General features: G+C 39.5%; 1 protein-coding gene across 2 annotated transcripts in view; it reads right to left on the reverse strand.

The window, feature by feature from the left end:
• The window catches only part of DOCK4 (dedicator of cytokinesis 4), a 394,664-nt gene that overhangs the window by 243,308 nt on the left and 129,270 nt on the right, over positions 1-22,086 (reverse strand). For both annotated transcript variants that reach the window (XM_039507024.1, XM_039507017.1), the window contains exons 2-5: positions 17,357-17,440; positions 14,323-14,363; positions 12,682-12,737; positions 10,420-10,516 (exon numbers count right to left, since the gene is read on the reverse strand). In XM_039507024.1, coding sequence (XP_039362958.1) covers positions 10,420-10,516; positions 12,682-12,737; positions 14,323-14,363; positions 17,357-17,440 — 278 coding nt within the window. The remainder of the gene's footprint in view (positions 1-10,419; positions 10,517-12,681; positions 12,738-14,322; positions 14,364-17,356; positions 17,441-22,086) is intronic.

Here is a 22,086-nt window from a genome sequence, read left to right on the forward strand (position 1 = left end):
TTGCTAAAAGCACATATAGCTGCAGTATCAATCATGCAACATGATGCAATGGAGATTATGTTGGGGCATACCATGGAGGCTACATTTGTCCAGTAAGTCAAAGCCCTATCAGTTCCCAATAATTGTGAAACATAGCACATTAGATGGGCAACCTTTGTACTATGACGGATTAGCTCCTCATGTCAGCTCCATTTCTCCAAGGGATTGGAGAACTAGTAAATAAGCTTTGCCCTGGTATAAATAATGACAAAGTTCTCTGAGTATGCAAAGTATGATACCTCTCATTCTGAATGTAGGTGATGCCAAAGGATGTACAGACATCCTAGTGGTCTGAAAGAGATGCAAATCTCTGACATTTTAGACTGCTGAGATGGAGATGTTGGCAAGATCACCTGTTCTGTAAGAATGCAACTTAAAGGAGATAATTAGGCTTGTATCTCTGGAACTATTTGAGCTGTCATGAAGGCACCTTCTTTTAAATAATCTACAACAACAGTTCAGGAGTTAAATCAGGTCCATCCAGTTAGGAGATGCCCAGATGGAAGATTTCTTTCAAGCTACAGAGAAGATTTGACTGATCAAAAACTCGTGCTTTTCATTAGAATCTTTTAGATCTTAGAATAAGACTCATAATCAAGGGATCAAGCAATCTGGACTCAAGATGTCTGTCAGAGAACTTCAAACCTGGGTGAAGACTTGTGCCTCATCTTTCAGGCAGGAGACCCAGTAGTTTGGAAAGAAGGACTTTATGGATATTAATATCATACCCATGATACTGATGATAGAATTGCCGATCACTAACCATAGTTAATGATAGCTAATGATTGGAGGAGGGATAGCTCAGTGGTTTGAGCATTGGCCTGCTAAACCCAGGGTTACAAGTTCAATCCTTGAGGGGGCCATTTAGGGAACTGGGGTAAAAATCTGTCTGGGGATTAGTCCTGCTTTGAGCAGGGGGTTGGACTAGATGACCTTCTGAGGTCCCTTCCAACCCTAATCTTCTATGATAGCAACTTGGTACCAACATTCAAAAAACCTGTTACTTCAATAGCATCATGGGCAACATATGGAGACATATTCTTGGTACTGATGTTAGGACTTATTTGTCTTTGGATCAAAACCATCCATAACCATGGTATCCCTGTGGGGAAAGGACTTAATTGGTATTTCATAGAATCATAGAAATGCAGGGCTGGAAGGCACTTCATGAAGTCATCTAGTCCAGTTTCCTATGCTGAGGCAAGACCAAGTATATCAAGACCATCCCTGACAGGTACAGTAACATTGTAGTTACGTTCCTGAAAAATGCAACTTTAAGTGAAACGATGTTAAGCAAATCTGATTTCCCCATAAGAATTAATGTAAATGGGGGGGGTTAGGTTCCAGGGAAATTTTTTTCATCAGACAAAAGACTGTATATTATATATATAACAATTTAATACTGGTACACAGCAATGATGATTGTGAAGCTTGGTTGAGGTAGTGAAGTCAGAGGGTGGGATATTTCCCAGGGAATACTTTACTGCTAAATGATGAACTAGCAATTGGCTGAGCCCTCAAGGGTTAACTCATTGGTAATGTAGCCTCACACTCTACAAGGCAGCACAAATGGAGGGAGGGTAGACAGCATGGCAGGCAGAGACAGAGACATACACCGTGTGAGAGAGAGTGATGCGCATTGCCCCTTTAAGTATGCTGACCCCACTCTAAATACACTGCCTTGTTAAGTAGATCAGCAAGCTGAGACGGCAGCTGCTGCCAGGAAGCTTCCTCTGTCCTAAGCCCTGTCGTGTGTGTCCCCTGCTCTATGGAAGATGGGGTAAGTGGGGTGCAAGAGCAGGGGGGAGGGAGACACCCTTACATTACCCAACCTCTTACACACACACACACACACACACCAAGCAGGAGGCTCTGGGGAGCAGCTCCAAGGCAGAGGGCAGGAGCAGCACAGGGCAGTGGGGGGAGGGACAGCTGAACTGCCAGCAACTGATAGCCTGCTGGGCAGCTGCTGCACAGGGAACTTAGGGCAACTGGGAGCTGATAGGAGGGCTGCCGGTACACCCTGGTTCCAAGCCCCCCACCCGCTAACTGCAATGGGCTACTCTTTCTGCAAGCAGTGGACAAAGCAGGCGGCTACCAAATGACATTATAAGAGAGCATTGTGCAACTTTAAACCACCATGTTCCCTAACTGATCAGCAACGTAACAACAAAACAACGTTAACCGGGACGACTTTAAGTGAGGAGTTACTGTATTTGTCCAACCTGGTCTTTAAAATCTCCAGTGATGGGGATTCCACAATCTCAAGTGGCAACCTATTCCAGTGCTTAACTATCCTTATAGTTAGAATAGTTTTTCCTAATATCTAACCTAAATCTCTCCTATTGCAGATTCAGCATTAACATTACTGCTTGTCCTACCTTCAGTGGACACAGAGAACAATTGATCACCATCCTCTTTATAATAGCCCTTAATATACTTGAAGTCTGTTATGTCCCCCTTCAGTTTTCTTTTCTCAAGACTAAACATTACCAATTTTTCTAAACCTTTTACCATTTTGTTGCTCTCTTCTGGACACTCTCCAATTTGTTCACATCTTTCTTAAAGAACCTCTTCTTCCTGCCTTTTACATCCCTTGCTAGGTAGAACACATTTTATTCTTTAGCCTTTCTGATTTTACCCCACTTGTAGAACAAGATAATATAAAATGGACCCATGGTTAGAGCACTTGTACTGTCCAGTGAAAAGCTCTTCTCAAAGAATCTATGAATACATCATTTTCCTGTGGTAGATGAGATATAGCACCCATACAATGAGGATACTGACCTTTATGAACAGGAAATTTGACTGAAAACTGGCTAGCATAAACTTCTTTTTGGTGATGTGTGTAATGCATTCCCATAATGCTGTCCCATCAGAATTTAGACAGATTCTGATTGCATCTTCCACTGAAATCACAAACACTGGAGTGGACGAATATCAAGGTGAAGAATCCCTTACATCTTCTAGGATTTTTACTGCAGATGTCAGGAAGGAAGGAACTCCCTGGAAGGCATGTTCTTCCCCATGTTATGAAACAAGGAAACTGGAAAATACTGAGACATTATGGTTCATGTGTTCCTAGTCTCAAGAAAAAGTTACCAAGAAATGATGGTAAAGTCACAAAAAGCCCGACCAAGGCCTCAAATATAGCCTGTTATTCAATCTATCACATCAGAGCACCAATACTGAACCTATCCACTGCCTGAAAGTTTCAAAGTCTGGAATATATCAAGGCATCAGTGAGCGCACATCTCCTAAATGAGTACCCTTGTTTGTGCAAACTACTAGTGAAGAACCATCTGGACACTCTACTGATGGACAAGTCTATGCAAAGACTGATACCCAATCATTTGTGGAGAACAGTCATGTCAGCCAGGTGTTTAATGGAACTCTTGCTGCCACAGAAAAGCCAAGTAGTAAGGTACAGTTTTATTGACAGAAGTCTTCTTTGACTCCAGTCAGAGTTATTTGTAAAGAGACAGACAAACATATGACCATGGCACAGAAAGAGTACCAACTCTGGAATACGTCTGGAAATTAGGAAGAGTTCTGTTTCTGGAACCCAGAGAGCAATACAATGAACCTCAGGGAGTTAGTACAGCCAGACATTTTGCTCAGTGACATACACTGTATGACAGATGGGCAAATCTCATTCACACTGTGGCCAGGAAACAAACCTTATGCACCATTAAGTGTAGGTGATGGATGTCTCAACACTTAGGCCTTGTCTACACTGGCAGTAGTGTGTGCAGTAAGTGCAGCTACATGCTGCACTGAGAAGGCTGCATTCGCACTGTGGCATGTAGCTACATGTAGCTGGGGGAAGGCACTGACTGAGGAGGAGGCAGCATAGAGCTGCTGGAGCCTTTCCCTGCTGCAGGAACCTTTCCATGTTGGGAAGTCTGAGAAAAACTCAAGTTCATACCCAGAACCAAGGGAACTGAAAGGCCCAGAACTAAGTAAACTTGCTTTTTCCACTTCTGATAGTAAGAGAGCCTAAGAATGGACAGTCCCTCTTCTCACCTCATCTCAGGGCAAGAGTCTGACAGATGGAACACTGGAAGGGGAAAACTTTCTCCCAGACAAGCAGGGCATCGAGTGTGTGCATCTGAAAATGGCCAGACAGGAAACACAATGTGTAAACACTGTCCTGTAAACTGAGGGATCCACCATTCCAGATCTGATCATTTCTTTTTTTCCAGTGTTGCGAGACCTCCACACTGATCTGCTTCTTTACGCCACTCTGTTGGGCAAAGAATCAGCGAGGCCAGGGTGCTGCAATAATTTTTATAGTGAGGAGTGCTGATGATGAAAACCATGTATTTGGTGTTTGTTATTTCTATTTCAAGCTAGTGTGGCAGCACCCCCAGCACCCTAGTGCCAACACCATGGAGTGAGGCAAGCAGTTCTGCAAAGATCATGGTGTTGGAAATGTAGCCCCAGACTCAATCGATCTGGGTGAATGATGGACCTTAGTGGTAAAGCGCCTGTAAACAAGTGGCTCAATGGTCAAAGATGTCAGATCCTCATGCTGGCTGGATCCCAGGTAACAGGATCCCTTCTTGGAAACTGCTTGGCAGTTCTTCACGTTTAACTGTAGAATCTGGATTCAGACTCTTACCATCGATCCAAAGCGATATTTATCAGACATGGATTCGTATACTTTTTTTTGGTTTGTTTGGTTTTATTGTTGTTTTTTTTTTTGGGGGGGGAGGGGGAGGTTTGGTAGCACTCAATCAGTGCTCTCTTGTGGATCCAGGCTTTGCAGCCCCAGATCCACACTAGGCTGCTGGATCTAGATGCGAGTTTTGTAGCTCCATATCCACACTGGGTGGCAGAATTTGGAAACTGTGGATCCAGATCCTTTGGAAACATCAAGAGAGACACTTTAGGCACATAGCCAGGTCTCCTAGGTGAACCTGACCAGGCCCAGGGACCTTGACAGTGACCAGACTGAGATGCCTCCCCTGTGCAGCTGTGTGAGAGGCAGCCAAACCTACTTCTAAGGGACATTTTTTGAAGGTGACACTGAACTTATTCAGTGCCACCTTAGTTGACTGGGCCTGGTGAGCTACCATACCCATCAAGGTGTGTGATGTGGTCCAAACGAAGCAAAGGCTGGGTGGAGATTGCCTTGTGTCATTTAAAGGAAAAATCTGGCTGACAAACTATAAACAAAATTTGCATCAAAAATGCAGAAAAAGGCAAAGAAAAAAACAAGAGGCAAGCATCAAGGACACTATGTACAATCTGAGCTCGCTGAACCTTCAGCAGTTAGAAAGGAACTGAGGGGTAGTTGGAGCCACTCCCCGTTTTATACCCTCAGAACCCATCAGGATGATGGAGGGGGGGAGGGCAAATGGCCCCAATGGACACTGCTTTCCAGAAGGTTCCAGAAGCTTTCAGTGCAGGCACCTTGATCCCACAAGTGGAACTATGCAGAAGAAATAAAGGTTTGGACGTTTTAAATGCTGCCCCTGGGATTTGTTTGGCTGGAAATTTGCAAGACCTCCAGAGAGTACTCTGAAGAATCCTGCAGTTCATCCTGCCAGTTTAACACACTGTAGAAGTACTATGTTTATATGCAAACACATTTTTTTAAACAAACTTTCCCCAAGTGGCAATCACTGCTGCAACTTACTCCTGAAAGCAAGAGGTACATGTACACTTCAGAGGATGCACTTTGTATTATAAAATTACTACAATATAGGCCTGCCTGGGGGTTCAAATATACTGAAAACGAAATGCACTTCCAACGTGTCTCTGCTCAAAGTGTTGGAGTGGTGAGGGTTCACAGATCGAGAGATACAAGCCACCTAGGCAGCACCACTCTATCTAACGACAACACTACAGATCTGATTCAAAACACTTAAGTCAAGAGCAGTCTTTCCATTAACTTCAACAGGCTTTGGATCAGGTCCTCTCTCTTCATATCTGGTCTGTGCTAACCACAATAAAACACTGAAATGCCATGCAACCTGCGTAGAAGATGTCTACAGAAACAATTGTGTCCTCTCAATTTTGTCCTCTCTGGTCTAAATTTTCTAAAAATCACTAGTGATTTTGCACATCTCTATTTTTAAGTGTCCAGCTGGAGATATCTTAAAGGGATCTGGGTTTCAGAGGGCAGATACTCAGCACTGTTTGGAAATAAGATCCCTTAGTAAAAATAAAATGTAAAAGTTAAGTCTAGCAATGAACAATTAAGGGATCCAGTCAATTCCCCTAATATTCTATGATTCAATATGACCCAATGTATCTTAAGCTTGCCCCTTATTTTGTTCTGCATTGAAAAATATGCTGTTAGACATACATTGTTGAATTTAAGTTTAGCATGCAAAGATTGTGAAAGGAACATAGTTCCAGGAAACATTCAGATTGGTCAGTTGTATAAATTCTCTCACTGATGTGTGGGTGCAGTAGAAGAATATTTTACTCACAGAAATAGCATGATTACTTTTGTTTAGTGCTATAAAGTCTGTGGATTATATGATGTTTAAGTGTATGCAAGACCCTTTAAGTTCATACATATTATGTAGTAACTAACTCATATAGTTCTTTTTTGCAGTCAACATTATAACGTAGTTTACTGGAATACCACATATGAACATGTTAATAGTAAGGCATGTTAGAAGTGTATCCTTTAGATAGGAAATTGGATTTTATGATGTACTAGTAATTTGTTATTTTGACCGTTGCTTATATTTTACCTAATTATAGGGGGCATAATTAATGTTGAGTGGGTTATGTAAATTAGACCTGGCAATAGTTAATGATGGACCACTGGCTGGAGCCCTTAATCGGTCATTTCCAGATTCAACGTTTGAGTTGTATAAAGCTGTGGAACTGTCACAAAGAAAATGTAATTCTGGGGAGATGCTAGGTAAATGCCAATGAAACACTTTCTGCCTTATCTCTTTCTAACAAACTTTGGGGGAAAGTTCCCTTTTTTAAAAAACAAGTCCTGAAATTTAAATGGAGTTTGTGTGTAGTGTCTGCAGGTGGGGAGCCCTGGTCTGACAGATCAATAAGGCCCAAAGTGGCATTCCTTCTTCTACTTATTGCGTTCATAAAAGGTGATGGGAGGGAAGAAAAGAAAATTCAAACTGGGTAGAGTATAGGATTAAGAATGGTGGAGGGAATGATCAAAGTGGAGGGCTTCTATCAGTTTTGTGTATCTACAAACCTTTTAATGTGGATAAAAAGGCTGCATCTATCTATGGTCCTCTGTCTCTACGTCCTGGTGTTCCCTGCCTCTCTCAATGCCAATCCACTATGCCCTATAGTTCCCCGTCTCCATGCTCCATAAGTCCTGCCCACCTCCCCAGAATCCCCACATTTGTAGTCAGGGAAGAATGGGTCCATGTCCCTTCCACTCCCCTGTCCCCCTTTCAGTCAATTTTCTTAATGTTTATAAAACATTACTGTTTATAGATTTAAAAACTATTACTAACATGGCTGGGCCATAGCTGCAGGTATCAGGAAAGGGAAATAAAACAAGGAAAACAGAAACTATGTGTTGTTCATGGCCACTATGTCACAGGCATCCCTGCCCAGAGCAATTCCTTGGCCTGGCTGAATACATGCAGTGTCAGGACTGAAGCCTTCTTCAGCTTGGTCCAGAAATAGCAACAAAAGATAGTTTTCTTCAAATAAGGGAAAAACCAAATAGTCCAGGGGTGGCCAAACTTACTGACCCTCTGAGCCACATATGACAATTTGAAGACATTCGAGAGCTGGGGCACACCTGCCAGGGCTCATGGCTTCAGCCCTGTGGGAGGCGCCTGACGGGTTGTGGCTTCAGCCCCGCTCCTGCTGAAGCCCTGAGATCCCCCTCCCCACGGGGAGACGTCCCTACACCTACACTACTCCACTGCAAGGCAATGGTCCCAAGTTGTCCCGCCATCCCACCACCCCCGTCTGGTAGGTGGGGAATGGGGAGAGTTGGGGGGCTCCGCAAGCCACACTTTAATGGTAAAAGAGCCACATGTGGCTCACAAGCCACAGTTTGGCCACCCCTGAAATAGTCTCTATCTTACACCATCCCCAACAAGCAATATATTCCTTCTGCTTAAACATGACAGTCAATTTCCCAAATTCTCCTTGCTTCCTGGTCTGGGACATAATAGTGTTTCCTCCCTGGACCCGGGGACAGAGTACACTTCCTCTTCCCTTTAGAAACTCTCCTTTAGCCTCTTTTTTATGCCCTAGCTCTAACGAACCCCTAGCAAACCTAAACCCTGCCTGCTTTAGCCTTGTGTATGTACATCCTTTCACAAGCTCTTTAAATCATATACAACTTCGAATAGTTCCCACTAATCCTCTGCTACCCAATCATCAAAGTATTAAAATGGTACTTTTGCTCAACAAAGCGAATTTGGAGTTTGTAGGAGAAGGCATTTTGGAAGCATCAACCAAATCCTTGAAACGCTATAACAGGGGTCAGCAGCCTTTCAGAAGTGGTGTGCCGAGTCTTCATTTATTCACTCTAATTTAAGGTTTTGCGCGCCAGTAATACATTTTAATGTTTTTAGAAGGTCTCTTTCTATAAGTCTATAATATATAACAAAACTATTGTTGTATGTAAAGTAAATAAGGTTTTTAAAATGTTTAAGAAGCTTCATTTAAAATTAAATTAAAATGCAGAGCCCCCCGGACCGATGGCCAGGACCCGGGCAGTGAGAGTGCTACTGAAAACCAGCTTGTGTGCCGCCTTCGGCACACATGCCATAGGTTGCCTACCCCTGCACTATAACTTTAAAACTCCTTTTCAGATTTTTTTCTCTCCAAACTTTCAGTAGTAAAGGTTCAATAGATTTTATAGAAACAGATGGAAGGTGGTCACAATTACAAGTTTTTGTGAATCCATGGGAAATAACTTTTAATCAGCCTCCTTTCCACAAGTAGTGCTGTGATTTCACCTTTTACAATCCTCCTGAATTAGACCTCACATCAGAACACATTTATCCCTATTTAGTGAAACTCTTATACACATGCTTAGCTTTGGGCATGTTAACTTAAGCACCATTGACTTTAATGGGACTTAAGCAGATGTTTAGGTGTGATGCTGAATAGGGATGGCCTTAAGTCAATGCTTTGCTGAATTTGGGCTCTACTTAGGAGGTGCTGAGGTAAGTGAGAATGGATGCCTTCTTTGGAAGCTGGACGCAATCTATAATCAGACCTCCAAGTTAATTTACGGGGGTTGGTTTCTTTGCAAGCCTTGCAAACAGGATAGTAGGGCTCTAAGATCACAGGCTGACCCATGCTGAGTTTGCAGGGTTTTAAGTATAAACAAGGCAAATTGATTCAAGCAACAAAAAATTTGTCCTTGCTAAGAATAAAGTAAAAGGTACAGCAAGCCAAAATAAAAGCTGTTCTCTCCCATCCTGCCAATATTTTTAAAACTAACTTATATGCCATACTTATTATGTTACTGACAACTTCAGTACTTGCATTTTAAAATCTCTCTTCTGTCTAGAAGCAGGTCATTGTTTCAGCTCGGGAATCACACTTTTACTTTGTGCAACATATTTTATCTTACTTTTTACCTAAGTATCAAGCTGCTTTCCTTCCCCTGGCTGTTCAGCATTTCTTTCAAAAGAGGTTCAGAGGTCAGGCTTGTGGGTACTTGACTTTTTGCCCATCAAAAAAAATTTATTTTAAAACCATCTTTGCAAAAATGTAACCTACCATTCCAAAAGCTAAGTCAAATCAAAGCCACAGCTACTATAAAGGTGTCAGATTTTGGAAAAGTCTTTTTCACTCTTTCCCCGCCTACAATAGCTGCAACTAACTGTGGCACTTTACTTTCTTGTTTGATTAATATTATGGACTGAAACTGCAGTTCTTTCATGTTACCTTCTGGTTGTTACTATGTTCTACATTATTTCCTTTACCTTATTGCTTGTAGCTTCTGATTGTTTATATTTAAAAAAGAACCATTTGATCATCATCTTCTTGATCTCTTTTTGGTCTTTGTCTTTTAATAGTCATGCTAATATTATCATTCGGATTTCTGCAGTCACAGCTCCCAAATCGTACCATTTTTAAATCTAGATTTTGATAACAAACTAAGCCATTCCCATTTATTCTTCTATGTTACTATCAATTACACAGTGAACGGATGTCCTAGTTAGCCTCTGGCAGAAAACCATAATATTGGATTAAAAAAAAAAAACAAAAAACATTGGGGGAATAAAAAAAAAAAAGAGGTTTAAATAAATCCTGTGAGGGGCGGGGGCAATATGATCTTTGGAAGAATACTTTTTTCCTTTTGTTTTTTCTTAAATACAAACCACTTTCTTTTATTATTTGTAAGCTGACAGAAACTATTTTAAACTGCATTCAAGCGAGGCAATATTATATAGTACTTACCACATAAAGTTGTTTCCACATGGTCCCCCAGTCTCTTAAAGTTGATGTCATCTCTGTGATAACGGAGTCTTCTGTTGGAATAACCATTTCAAACTGCCTGTGGCATCCAGAAGAATATATGGCATTATACAAATAATATAAACTACACTGTTGTTGCTAACATAAAATCTCTCTTACCACTGTTGATATTTATTAACCTCCATGGGACTTCTTTCTTTTTACTTGGAAAAAAAACCAGAGGGTGACGTGCTGGTCCCATTGAAGTCATGGGAGTTTTGCCATTTTGTCTTCAAAGGGGGCAGGATTTCACCCATAGCTTTATATCAATACAATTATTTCAAGCACATTTGTATATATCTATTCAACTAAAAGGAAAGTTTGTTGGTGCTACTAAAATTTAGTGTCTAAACAAGTGAACATGTCCCTTTTTTATTTTTTACTTCTGTTTATGTAAATGACTTCAGAAATGCAATTCCTATAAAAAGAGGGGCTAGAATGGAAGCAAGGACTCAAGAAAGAAAGCTAGCAAGGTTGTTCAGTATAGAAACAGGGGTTGTGGCGTTTTTGCACTGGCTAGGAAAATGTATAAGTCAAAGTCTGTGGCCAAAATCCTCCACTATGTTGCACTGATTTTACACTAGTGCAGCTCCATTTGTTCAGAGTTACACAGATGTAAAAACTGCACACACAGTGGAGGATCAGGTCTAATCTGGAGGAGGAGGAAGCTGTTTGCAATAAATAGTTAACTAAGGCCTGGCTTCTTGGCTGAACTATATCTCCCATGATACATCACAGTCTCCCCTTTTGTTGAGTTGTTGTGGAGCACCATGTGATTCCCTGGCCACAGAGCATCATGGGAGAGGTAATTTGGCTACAGAACAGAGCCCATAAAGGAAAATTGGGGAATGAAGCAGCTGAAATTTTCCACACAAAGCCATTTTTGTGCACTTTCAACAAAGAGTTTTATTTTGTCAAACACCCTATTTTCTGTCTACAAACAATTTCAGTGGAAAATTTTCAACCAGCCCTACTGAATGGCTTAACTGGCTGGGCAGAGACAGCATAGCAATTTAGAAATGTACAGACAGTGGTTTATTCAACTGCAATAAGGAATTCAATTGCACTTGTCCTGACCAGGTTTCCAGTTGTTAGAGGATGCCAAACAGGAAGATTTTCTTTGCCAGTCATGGAGCTTTGACCTTCTACTTACTTCCTTATTCTCGCCTCCCATAAGGGAGATGTAGTTTTAAACCTTCAAGCTTTTGTGTAATACATGCTATCCAGGTCCTTTCAGTTCAAAAGGACCCTGAAAACAAGAACTCTTCCATGATGAGTAATTCCAAATTATTTTTGCTAATTTCAATCAATATTTCCTCTCTTAATGCATCTAGCAAAAGATGGCCAATTCTAGGAAATAAATGTTCAGGAATTGTGCAAACACCTAAGAAGAAAACTGTGCTGGCATGATAACCACTGATAAACAGGATATTTTAAATGGGATGTTGTCAAGTTAAAAGTTGCACCTTAAAAAACAAAATGTCACTCTCTCTCTTTTACTCACGTTCTTTTTTTTTTAATTGAAAGAATTTCTAATCTATTGGTTTTTACTAACTCTGCTTTCGATAATGAAAATAGACCAGCAGACATCCAAAACTAAAACAAAAAATGTTTCACTGTAATTCAGAAACAAAAACATGAAAACAATTCTATTAATTTTAGATTTGTAAAATCTTTTTATAATGCGTACACTGACTTGAAAATGTCCCTTTCAAAGTTGTGTGTGAATGCCAGGAAATTGTTTCAAATAATGGCAACCTAGTTCTGCCATGAAGCAGCTGTCACCCTAAATAAAATGAGCAATGTTCAGCAATGGCTAATAGACTATTCTATGCAGAACCCTGTAGGGAGCTGTGTTTAAATAAGAGAGCCAGCCTATTAAACTCAGTCTGATTAACACCAGTAGTTAAAAACAAGTAATTGTTCTCTGCATATGCTAGACAACACAGAAATCATTTCCCCATTTCTGCTCCATGTATTTTTAAAATAAGTGACTTCTACCTTAAGCCTGACTGAAAGTGCCAGGCTGGTTAAGGATATTCATTTAAATCCTTTGGGGCAGTGAGCTGAAGTTTTACAGTGTTAAATACCAGTGAAAATTATATCTTTATCCTGCCTGAAATGCAGCCTTGTTACAACAATCTGCACAACTTCAGATCCTTCTCCCCAGCCTCTTAAATAGCTGAATACAAAATCACCACCTACCCTTTGTTCTTAACACATGCATTTTTCAGGTGGATATAGTTGGATGGAAATATACCCTGAAAGAGAAAATAGTTTAATAAATGCACAAAGTTTTAACAAGCTGCCTACTGTAGGAGAGAATCTTAGTTTAGACTAACCATTTCAGGGAAAACCTTGCACAGTGTATAGCGGATTCTTTTTATCAGTGACAATATTTATGACAAAAAAAATCCCACTGCGACTATTTAGTATATATAGATTTAAATGATTGAAACGTCAAATATGAAACAAAAAATGTGTATAGAATGTATAGAACATTGCAGCATAGCTCTTTGATAGTTACCATTTTTACTAAGTCCTATTTTAAGGGGATAATGTCAAATAGTCTGTGGCCAACATTTATCTATGGCATCTTAAAATTGACATCTGGAATGGATTTTCAAAACACAGAGGTTTTTAATGACTCCACTGTTTATTTGGGATCTACTCAAGAATACACTATTCTTTTATATTCTCTGGTAGCAAAGCAGCAGCAATTCACCACCACCAAGCACTCCTTACAGAGCACTGTGATTCACAAGCAGGGCAGTAAATAAAGCAGGCAAGTTGACGTAAAGAAACAAATGCAAGAGAAAGCCCTGATGAATTTTCCAAAAAGGACAACGTTGCTAGTTTTAAAAAAATGTTCCGATGGAAAATTTAAAAATAAAATCCGTCGTGGTTTAAGAACAGTTGGTGGTGCCCCATTTCGCTGTGAGACAGATAGTAGAGTAGCTAGTGAAGAGGTCTGGCAGAGCAGCACTAGCAGGCCATGCTGCCCTCAGGAAGACTTGTTGTCAAGGTCGAATTCAGAAAATCACCTTTATCCACAAAAGGTGACAACACTGCACAAATGGCTAGCTCATTTCCTCACAGAGCTTGAGTCGTGTTTAGGACATCCCATCATAACTTTTTTTTTTGACACATCTGGCAGGGTACAAACTTACACTGACCGTAAGCACATGATGATCAAATGCAATCAATATTCACTTTAGGCTGTAGAACAACTCCAAAGCCATGCAAGGGTAATTGCGAATGTCTTACAAAACAGATTAAGATACAAAAATGAGAACCCAACATCACCAAAATCTAATTCTGAACCTATTTTCATCCAAAAAAGTATAAGTCAGAAAGAATAAGAGGTCTACTAGCATCAAGAAGTGTCATATGCATGTAATGAGCATTTGCAAGAGGTATGATACCTAATTGGGCTCTGAGGCCACACTGAGTCTGCACTTAAAGTTAAAGAATCTGATCAACACTATTTTCACCATGCATTCATGGTAGCTAACTCTCTATACTTTCATTTAGCTCTCCCGTAAGCCCCCTACCCTAACTTATGTTGCCTAAACAAAAGCTAATTTTGCCAAGAGGTCTTGACATCCAAGGGGCTCACAGTATTAACATGAGAGCATTTCAAAAAAATATAATCCATGATCAAGGATACTTCTGTCAACGTTGATTTTAAAACACATAACACCAAATACCATAGTATCTTTTCAAACTGTGGCATTCCCATAATGGTAAATATCATATTCTTACACTCAGCTATGAACACATTTGACTGAATTCACATTTCTGTCAAAGAATTCAAACTATAGTTAGAAACATCTGGGTTTTTACCTTGATATTTGGGTTTTTTAAGGCAAATCCTCTGTACCAGCCTGTGGAAAAATAACATTTTTGGTTTTTTAACTATGTAAACCATTGCCATTTTCAAAAACTTGTTTTATATTTTTCTTTTGGACTGACGTGACTATTACATACCACAGTGTAATAGACTACAGTCATTTTGAGTACATTCTGTGCATTGAAAAGTAATTTTTTTAACTCGCTAAAGTATCAACTGAAATTACTTCATGGTTATTTTCTGCTATATCCTCCAAATATGACCCCAACAATGCACCTTAATCTTTTTGTATCAAGCAACATATCAAATATTAAAGGTGGACAGTACCATTAACTGCTATTATGAACTATGATTATGCTGACCAGGCTAGGGCTATTAGCTACATTATTATACTAAAAATCCTAATGAACCAAATTCAAAATAACTAAAGTAGATTTAATGCATTTTATGACAAAGATTAATCACTCGTGACTAACTAGATCAATAGTTTAAAACCCCCACATATATGCTAACAAATGTATGTTATCTTAAACAACAAAAATACAGCTTTGAAAAACTGACTTTAGGTAAAAGCAGCAAAGAGTCCTGTGGCACCTGATGCATCCGACGAAGTGGGTATTCACCCACGAAAGCTCATGCTCCAATACATCTGTTAGTCTATAAGGTGCCGCAGGACTCTTTGCTGCTTTTACAGATCTAGACTAACACGGCTACCCCTCTGATACTTGACTTTACGTAGGAATTCTATGAAAGAAATGCAGTTTTATTTCCTTTATTCTAGTTCTGTAGCTACATTAAAATCAAGTCTAAAAATATTTTTTATTCCAGGACAAATATTTTTATTTATATTTATTCCAGGACAAATATTTTATTCCATTCCAAAACAGAAGTAGGTCAGGGATCTTTAACACTGCTCTAGGATTTAAACTTGTGATTTGGCATGAAGTTTGAAAGCCTCCTGCTGAAAGTCAAGCTTCCCTTGGAAAAAGCATGAGAGCAAAAAGAAAAGCCACAATGAGACCTCCCTGCTGTTTAACAATTATTTTTCTCCCTGGATATTAAACAAACAGAGAGAAGAAACAAAAAGGAATACAGTTAAAGATAAAACCTAGTCATTAGAATTCCTTTGACATACAGAAACATATGAAGGCTTAGCAGAATTTAATTTTGTTTATTATACTTTTGATGGATAATATCAATATTTATTTGTAAGCTTATTTTTAGATAGTTAATTTAATATTTGTGCAACTGTGAAAATTTATGAGTTTTAAGCATTCTTTTATTTTTATTGATTTTAATTTTCACAGTTGTGGGAACTTATGGTGGTCAGAATTTTTATTTAATGACAGCAGACAGATTCAAAAAGTTAAAGCTTTATCACTATTAAAATACAAGTTGTCAACATTACATGTCAATATATACAAAGTAAATATTCTTAAAATAAAATTCTGATAAGTTCTCAAGTACCATTTTTCTTACTTTGTCTATCTGCAAATTTCATAAGAACGGTCATACTGGGTCAAACCAATTGTCCATCTAGCCCAGTATCCAGTCTTCTGACAGTGGCCAGTGCCAGTGCCAGGTGCTCCAGAAGGAATGAATAGACCAGGCAATTATCAAGTGATCCGCCTCGTCATCCACTCCCAGCTTCTGGCAATCAGAGGCTAAGGACACCCAGAGCATGCACCCCTGACCATCTTGACTAATAGCGATTGATGGACCTACCCTCCATGAACTTATATAGTTCTTTTTTTTTAAATCTTGTTATACTTTGGGCCTTCACAACACTCTCTGTCAAGTTCCACAGGCTGACTGGGAGTTGTGTGAAGAAGTACTTCCTTTTGTTTGCTTTAAACCTGCTGCATATTCATTTAATTGGGTGACCCCTGGTTCTTGTGCTGTGTAAAGGAGTAAATTCTTCTACACACCAGTCATGATTTTATACACCTCTATCCAGCGCCTGATTTAGGGGTAGGTGACCGGACCCAGGCAACCCCCTGGGGTGCTGGGCTTAGGGGGCTTGGGATGCGCCGGACTCAGAGTGCTATAAGGTATTCAAAAAATTTAACAAATGGAGGGAGGGAGGGCACCGAAGACTCTCCTCGTCTGGGGCACCATTTGATCTAGGGACGGCTCTGCCTTTATCATAACCTCTTCAGGGGTGAAAGTAACTTACAGGATTTACCGGTACTGCCAGAGTCCTGAGGGGGCGTGGCCTTATCTGGAAGAGGTGTGGCCTCAACCAGAAGAGGCAGGACCTCTCGAGATTTAAAGGCCCTGGGGCATTGGCTGTGGCTGGGAGCCCCAAGGCCTTTAAATCAACTGGGGCAGAAGCCAGTGCGGTCCGGCATGGCGTACTGGCTCTTGCTGGTACGCCGTATCGTACCGGCTTACTTTCACCTCTGAACCTCTTAGTCATCTCTTCTCCAAGCTGAAAAGTCCCAGTCTTTTTAATCTTTCCTCATATGGAAGCTGTTCCAGACCCTTAATCATTTTTGTTGCCCTTCTCTGTACTGTTTACAATTTTAATATTTTTTGAGATGAGGAGACCAGAACTGCACACAGTCTTCAAAGTGTGGGCGTACCATGGATTTATATAGTGTCATTATGATATTTTCTGTCTTATCTATCCCTCTCTTAATGGCTCCTAACATTCTGTTTGCTTTTTTCACTACCACTACCCTTTGAGCAGATGTTTTCAGAGAACTATCCACAATGACGCCAAGATCTCTTTCTTGAGTGGTAACAGCTAATATAGACCTCATCGTTTTGTATGTATAGTTGGGATTATGTTACCAATTCTTATCAATGGAAATACTTTTTCATAGGTTTCTTTGTGCACAGTTAAATCAATATTTACTGACATTTACAAAAAAATCTAATCCTTTCAAGCCTAAACACATGCAAGCATAGATGTTCATTTTTGCTTCATTTATATTTTAAAATTAAACAAAGAGTGATGGGACTCAAATTCACATCAGCACAGTAACAATTCATTAAAACGAGAGTTTTAACCTGTGTACTTACCATCACATTTTTCTAGTATTTGAACTGTGTCTCCAATCTCCAATGATAAGCCATGTGGGAGTGTTCCTCGAAAACTGGCTATCACTGAAAGAGATATTAAACTGCAGTTAATCACACCATTGAAAAAAAAATCAGACGCGCTCCTTGTTATTAAACTTTTATGCAGAAGGGAAAGGGAGTGAGTTTAACAAGGACGTTTCATGAAAATTATGGAGTTGTGGGCTGACTCAAATACATAAAGACCAAAGCATGTGATATTTGTTAATGGAATGCCAAATACAGAACTTGAAAAATCCACTTGTTCACTCATAAAAAACAATGGGAAAGACTGTCCTGGAGAGCAGTGTTGCCTAATCCATTGATTTCTGGATAATTTAATTTTTTTTAATTAAAGTTTCTAGCCTTTACAGCTGTGATAATACCCTTTCAAATTTGAACTGATGCATTTCAGACTTCCTGAGTCTGCAAGACAGACACCACCAGTGGTTGTATTGCTGCTTCTACCTTTGCCAAACATCAAGATGAAATTAACATATACTGTATCTGGTCAATGTAATGAAAGCTATTCAGGACCCAGTGGACAGGAAATGCTTGGGAAAGGATCAAGAGCAGGTAATGAAGTTATTCACAAAGGATGAGATCCAAAAATGGAGAATGGGAAAGAGAGAGAGAGAGAGAGTGTAAGTAGGAGAGACCTTTTTCCTATTCTCAGATCCCTCTCCACTTCAGCCAAGAGTAAAGACTAACCTCACAGATGCAACTCTGGCAAAGTGGAAGGAAGAAAAGAAAGACATCTAGCAGCTAGAAGGGGTGGGCTTCCAATTAACAGGGTACCTACTAGCTAGAAATATGTGAGATGGAGCCCCCAAAAGGGTCCACAGACAACAAAGTTAGAAACCTATGCATCCTCCCTCTTCTTAGTACCTACTCTTATCAAGGGAGTACAGCTTCTCACCAGTGGGTTGTCCCTGGACCTAGCTAATAGCCCTCTGCCCTTCATTGTCTTAAGCCTCTACCTTTAGCTATCAGGTAATCCTCCAGCTAATACTGTGTTTGTTAAATTCTCAAGCCCTGCAAAGTTTATGTGTCAGATGCACATTTTGAAGTAAGTAACATTTTGCGAAGCACAACATCAAAGAGGACTGTATTCTCTATTGTGGATTTAAAAAACAAAAACAAAAAAACTTCGAAGTATATTCACAGATGCAACATGACAGCACCCATGTCTTACTTGATTGAGGTGGGGAGTTATGACACCTCACCCCTTTGCGGCAGTGAATAAGTTCCACCTGGACTGTGGGTCCAGGTCTGGTGTGGAGTACAGACCCTGCTCTCTGATATGAGCAAGTGGGCTAGGTCCTTCCTCCTCCCCCACACACCCTAGAATATCTGGCCAAGTATAAGGGGGTTGGCATGGGAAGGTATACAGTGAAGTACTTCCCCTCACAAGAAACAGGGAAGAAATTGTACCTCAGAATCTCAGTGCCTCTCCCAGGGCTACTCCTGGGCGATGCTATTCAGATAAACACAATTTAGCCCTTAGTATGATATTTACAGTTTTTAAAAAAGCCTGACAAAATAAAATGTGATCAAAATCCAAAAGTCAAATCAAAAGCCAAATAGCGAGAAAACCCAATTATCCAGAAGTCATAAATTAGATGTTCATTCACACAGCAGATATCAGTTGGGCTCCTGATCACCCTATGCACACAGGATTCTAGGTCCTGAATTAACATGCCCAGTAAGATCAAGCCAGTTGTGATACTAGCTTATTAACATTAGGAGAATGTGATTTGATTCCCTGAACTGCTAATAATCTTTTGGGGCTTGATTTTGCAACCACAAGAAACATATTAGGATACAGCTAAACCAGAATATGCTACTGGATCAATTGACTGGTGGGGCATTTCAGAAGGCTACTTACAAGAATAGTAGTCATATGACATGAATCTTAACATGTGTAGAAAAGAATCGAAAGTCAGAGAGGCAGACGAAACAAAGATACCTACACTAAAGGAAAAAGGAAACCACACGTACATAGATGAGCTACTACCCCAGCCAAAGAACTGCAATAATCTCTAAATCCCAACTGCAAATTAAGTGTCCGTTTTACAGCCTCTCAACTACACTTATTTGTCTGATTCCCTGTAGGCAATGAATACGTCCAATTAGGATATAATGTACTGTCCGGCCTTGTGATCTTGTTGCACTTATCTTCAGAAGCAATTAGCTGTAAACAACCACTAGAATTTAAAATCCATTTCTGAGTCTTAACCTAAAAGTCTCAGGTTTGGATTCTGAAGCAGCATGATAAACTCTTTTAGAACAGATACATCAAGTAGTAATAGTTTAGCCTAGGGAAACATTTTATTTTAATCTCATGCCCATTTTAAAATGTCATACAAGACCTGTCCCCAGCACTAAATATCAGCTAACAAGAATTACCCAACTCTGTAGCCAAAGTTCCAAAGTATTTGTAAAAACAAAAGAAATACTCTGTTTTATTTCAGATTAGTTACGTTCTGTATTGTAAGGAAGAAAATCAAAGGTAAAATGAAACATACAAATATTGAATTAATCAGTATTAAACTGTCGTTTCGGTATATGACCAAGACTGGTGTGGAACATTAATGGAATTAACTGGGTAATTCAGAAAACTATTTGCTTGTATAATTTCACACACCAGAAATTTAAGAGGGACTTTTTTCTTGTTGTTGTAATTGTCTCAGGGAAAAACAAAAGGTTCAAGTTTTCAGTGGCTAAAAACAGCATCAGTTTCAAAAATTCTGCCCTCCACACAGAGATACTGAGACTAAAACTTTTGAAAAAAAATTGCTTGTGTCAATAGCATATTATTACATATTCCACCCTCAACTTTGCACACAACTCATGGGATTCAGTGGAAGTTGGATATACACAAGCACCTGCCACAGAATGAGGTCTTTCAGAACCCTATATGCTGGATTGCTGCAGGGACACGTTGTACGCTTTGTGGCCTTTGCACAGATAGAACACCCAATCTCACTTCTAAAGTTTAAATTCTTGCCAAATTTCTCTTTAAAGAATTCTAATGCTCTCAGAGTCACTGAGTTATATGGCTCCCAAGGGCCATAATTTCTCCCACTTGTAAACAGCCTGTGAGTCTAGGTGCCTAACAAAGCAAGCCCAGAAGGTTACCACATACCACACAGCCTGAACTTGTAGCACTATGAACAATAGTTAAGCATATATACTTTTATTTATTATTTTTAGAAATGTAATTAATATACTGAAGTTTAATTTAGTGATTTTATATCGCCTGTCTTCCTCCAATGAAATATAGACTATCCTAGTTTAGGTCTATTACAAGGAAAAGAGCTATAACAACTCAAACAATTGTCATTTTTGCAAGAGGAAGAAGGTTAATATAAATATTTGAGTAAGAGAATAATTTCCTAATGATAGTTAAATCATCCATAAGCAAATGAGTTGAGTATTTATTTTTCAACTAATTCTTTTGTAAAGATGTGGGGCTAACAAAATCATTAAGTAGGGAGGATATTTCAAAAAACACCTAAGGGATTTAGGAACATCAGTTCCCCTAAGAGTCAATGGAACTTGTGCTCCTGAATCCTTTTGTTGCTTTTGAAAACCTCCCCTAGAATGACAAGGACCATTCCGTCAATGGCACTTGTTTAATAGAAGTGTCCTTAGGTTATGAAGGCTACCAAAAGTGACTCTGCATTTACAATGTAGTTGAAATAAAAATCAGAAACTGATTGGAATTAACTCAAAGACAATAACTGCAACAGTTTTCACTTTCAGTGTAACAGTAACAAATAGTAATGACTGTAATTTGCTCTTCGAAAACCAACATATCCAGTCACATTTTTGTTTTGTTCTATTATTGTGGCTGATTTTGTTTGACACTAAATTTCTTGGATGTGATACATTCTTGGGGTAGGGGAGAAACACTTAATTTTTTTAATAGATCTCGTTTTTCCAAAGGTAAGTTTTAACATTAGAAACTTTTCAGGAAAAGTAACAACTAAAACTAACATGCAGTGGAGAAAAAAACAGAAATCTTTTTGGAACACAGATGGAACAAAATTGTACCTTGATACATCTGGCAAAGGGGTATTCTGTAAAGTATCAGGGAGAAGAAAGGAGGAAATGAGGCCGCCACCTGTCCTACTGAGCCAGCACATTTGCCTGTTCCATTCCCAGAATACTGGCAGAATTCTAACAGAGGTCTTGCATCAAGGTCAGATTCAATACAACCAGTGTGTGTTCCTAGCAGCACTGTTCAAAGGAAACTAAAAGTGCATTGCAGAGAGACAGAGAATTTAAAGTAAAGCACAAAAATCCCCAAACTATTACACACAGAAAAGTCAATCTGCTTTTAAAAAGTTTAGCGTTGTTTTCTACATTTATAGTACTCTCTCAGTCATTTAGAATTGGTTACTACTTAATGTTCTATGTTTGTGGTGGATATATAAAAGCAGACTACAGTGAAGGCATTTGTGGAAAGAGCACTTAGGTTCATCCCTAAAGAGTAGACTCTCACAAGGATTATGCCAAGGTGGTGCTCAATGTCTTGAGGCAGGGACACAAGAATCTTGACCAATCCATGGTACAGCTTTAATGCATCATCCTTTCTTTCCAATCCTTTCTTCCCTTGCTGCATATAAGCTCTTTGTGGCAGGAATTTGCCATATGATTTTGTAAAGTAGCTAAAAATTCATAGTTTT

This window comes from Mauremys reevesii, linkage group 1, assembly GCF_016161935.1.
Source record: "Mauremys reevesii isolate NIE-2019 linkage group 1, ASM1616193v1, whole genome shotgun sequence".
Taxonomy (NCBI): Eukaryota; Metazoa; Chordata; order Testudines; family Geoemydidae; genus Mauremys; species Mauremys reevesii.